Source organism: Gossypium hirsutum, chromosome A05 (genome assembly GCF_007990345.1).
Source record: "Gossypium hirsutum isolate 1008001.06 chromosome A05, Gossypium_hirsutum_v2.1, whole genome shotgun sequence".
Lineage (NCBI taxonomy): Eukaryota > Viridiplantae > Streptophyta > Magnoliopsida > Malvales > Malvaceae > Gossypium > Gossypium hirsutum.
In genome coordinates this window covers 6,918,413-6,920,851 of record NC_053428.1, presented here as the reverse complement: position 1 = coordinate 6,920,851, position 2,439 = coordinate 6,918,413, and the positions used below count along the sequence as shown (strand labels likewise).

The following is a 2,439-nucleotide window of genomic DNA, read 5'->3' as shown; positions in this document are numbered from 1 at the left end:
TTAACGTTACAACAAACCACATTTAACTTAAAACACATACAATTTTATTACTGACAACTACATTATTTTATGAATTATAAAAGTAATAAATTATTAATATTGTTGGTAAAAACTATGAGTATTTAATTTAAAATTTATTCTGCATGTGTGGGATTTAATTTAGTATATTAAATTTTAATTATTAATTTGTTTATGTTATACGTTAATTATTTTTACTTGATAATAATTACTCATTTGTAAGAGATTTAAAATTCAAAGATTATTGTGATGTCTTTTAATATAAATATGATTGCAATGTTAAAAGCGGGTTTTTGTGTTTTTGTGCTCTTTTTGAAGGGCGAGGGTTTTTGTGTTAAAAACGTGATTTCCTTTTGGCGTTAAAAACATGATTTGACCACCAAAATAGAACATCAGCAAAAATGATGTTTTTACGAACAATTTTATTATTCCCAATTTTGTACAATGTTAAATACATATTTATTTTTAATGTCGAACCAAAAATGCTATGTTTCATATATATGTATTTTTCGTTTTCGTTTTAACAGGTGTTTATAAAATTCAAATCTGCATTATTTTTAAAAAATATATAAAATTATCTAAATTTCATTGAACATAATGCTAGACATGACATTAAAAAAAAAGGTGACTTTTGGATTAGTTGAAATAATAAATGTTTTAAAGAGACAGAAATAACCCCACACGATGTAGAGAGGTGAAAAGAGAAGGTTTAGTCAAAAGCCGGCATTGTTGACCGCCAACTAATCCCTCCCCATCAAACACTGCGACAGAACAAAAATGGACTTTCTCCAAGTCAATTCTTCACCCTTCTTTTCTGACATATACTATGAAACCCTTCTTCTTGTTTGCTTTCTCTTATTAGTATAAATACACGCATCAATCCTTAACCTTCTCTCTTTGTCTCTATTTCTTTCATCGTTTTCTCCCACATTACCTCATCTATATATACTAATGGGCAATTCAGTAGCTCCATGTTTCCAGCCAAATCAAAGCTCGAGGTCTTCTTCTTCTTCTTCAGTGAAGCTCATCTTCTGGGAAGGAAATACAAGAACCCTAGCCGGAAACCACATCGCCGGCGAGGTCATGTTTGAGTTTCCGGACATGATGGTTTGCCATGCAGACTCCTTCTTTATCGGTCACCCCATCCCAGCTCTATCCATGGACGATCGTCTCATGCCTGGCCAAACTTACTTTGTTCTCCCTCTCGATCGCTTTGCATGCAAAGTGTTGTCAGCTTCATCTCTTGCAGCTTTGAACTCTAAGTCCAGCCCTAAACCTACTCCCATCAACTTCGGTGCTTGCCCTTTCGAGCACGTTAAAGGCGCCAACGGTAGGGTTTTGATCAAGGTAGTGCCTGAGTTTATAACAAGCTTGATTGTTAAAAGCAAGGAAGAAGATAGTGAAATTGGGAGCAGTGGGAATAGTTTCCTCTGCAGCACACCGGAGCTGAAGAAGCATTACCAGAATTTGGTGGGGTCTAAACAACAAGATTGGTCGCCTAAACTGGAGACAATTTCAGAGTATAAGATCAGGTTTTCACCTTGCAGGTTCATAGGGTTGGAATGGAAACAAAGGGAGAATCAATTCTGATTTAATTATACTTCCTTATTTCCATTAAAGGTAGAAGGCCATATAATATATATATATAAGGATTATTCTTCTTTTTGATTTAATGTTCCAATTTTGTTGGAAGATTTTGTGCCCTTTTTAACTGTAAGATACATGAAATTTTATATCAGAGATAGCTCTTAATCTAATATACTTGTAAATTAATCCATTAAATTCTTGAATTTCCCATCAATGTTCTTGTAGATTTACTTGTCACTAACAACAATCGGTGGAATTTGAGTGAAAATCATGTGGATTAACCATGCATGTTGCAGGAGCCAGGTGGTGGTTGCATATATTTGCTGCTGCAATTTTAAGGGGGCTAGCTTTTTGTTAGGATGCTTTGCATACTGTAAGGAAAAGCTAATTAGATCAAACGTATGAACGATGATTGCGCAAAATTAAGAAAATGGAAAACTAATTCTGCCTGTAAAATTAAGAAACAGGATTGCATGCCCTAAATGTTTTATTAGAAGCTGAAATTAAATGCTAAATTCTTAGCACATTTTGAGTGTTTGAAGAAACCGACTGTACCGATACCTTATCCACACATCGGACTGGTCCCTAGTTGTTGACAATTACAAATAATTAAGAAGCAAATTAGAGGGGAAGAAAAAAAAATGATAACATAAAGAGGCTAATTGCGACACATTCTTGTGTCTGTGAAATTTACATACTTAGTAAAAGAAATATATACTATATATGAAATATGTACATAAGTTTTTATGTACACTCTACTGTTTTTTTTAGCTCACATTAAAATATAAGTTTTTATATGAAATATATACTTAATAAAATTTTTACTTAAAATAC

General features: G+C 33.0%; 1 protein-coding gene across 1 annotated transcript; it reads left to right on the top strand.

Moving 5' to 3' along the window:
• Positions 1-883: 883 nt before the first annotated feature.
• Positions 884-1,995, top strand: LOC121229268 (uncharacterized). The gene has a single exon (XM_041113066.1). The coding sequence runs from the start codon at positions 970-972 to the stop codon at positions 1,606-1,608; it is 639 nt and encodes a 212-aa protein (XP_040969000.1). The 5' UTR covers positions 884-969; the 3' UTR covers positions 1,609-1,995.
• The last annotated feature ends 444 nt before the right edge of the window (positions 1,996-2,439 follow it).

What these genes read in the sequence shown, in the direction of transcription:
- LOC121229268 (XM_041113066.1), top strand. Translation starts at nt 970, where the DNA reads ATGGGCAATTCAGTAGCTCCATGTTTCCAGCCAAATCAAAGCTCGAGG.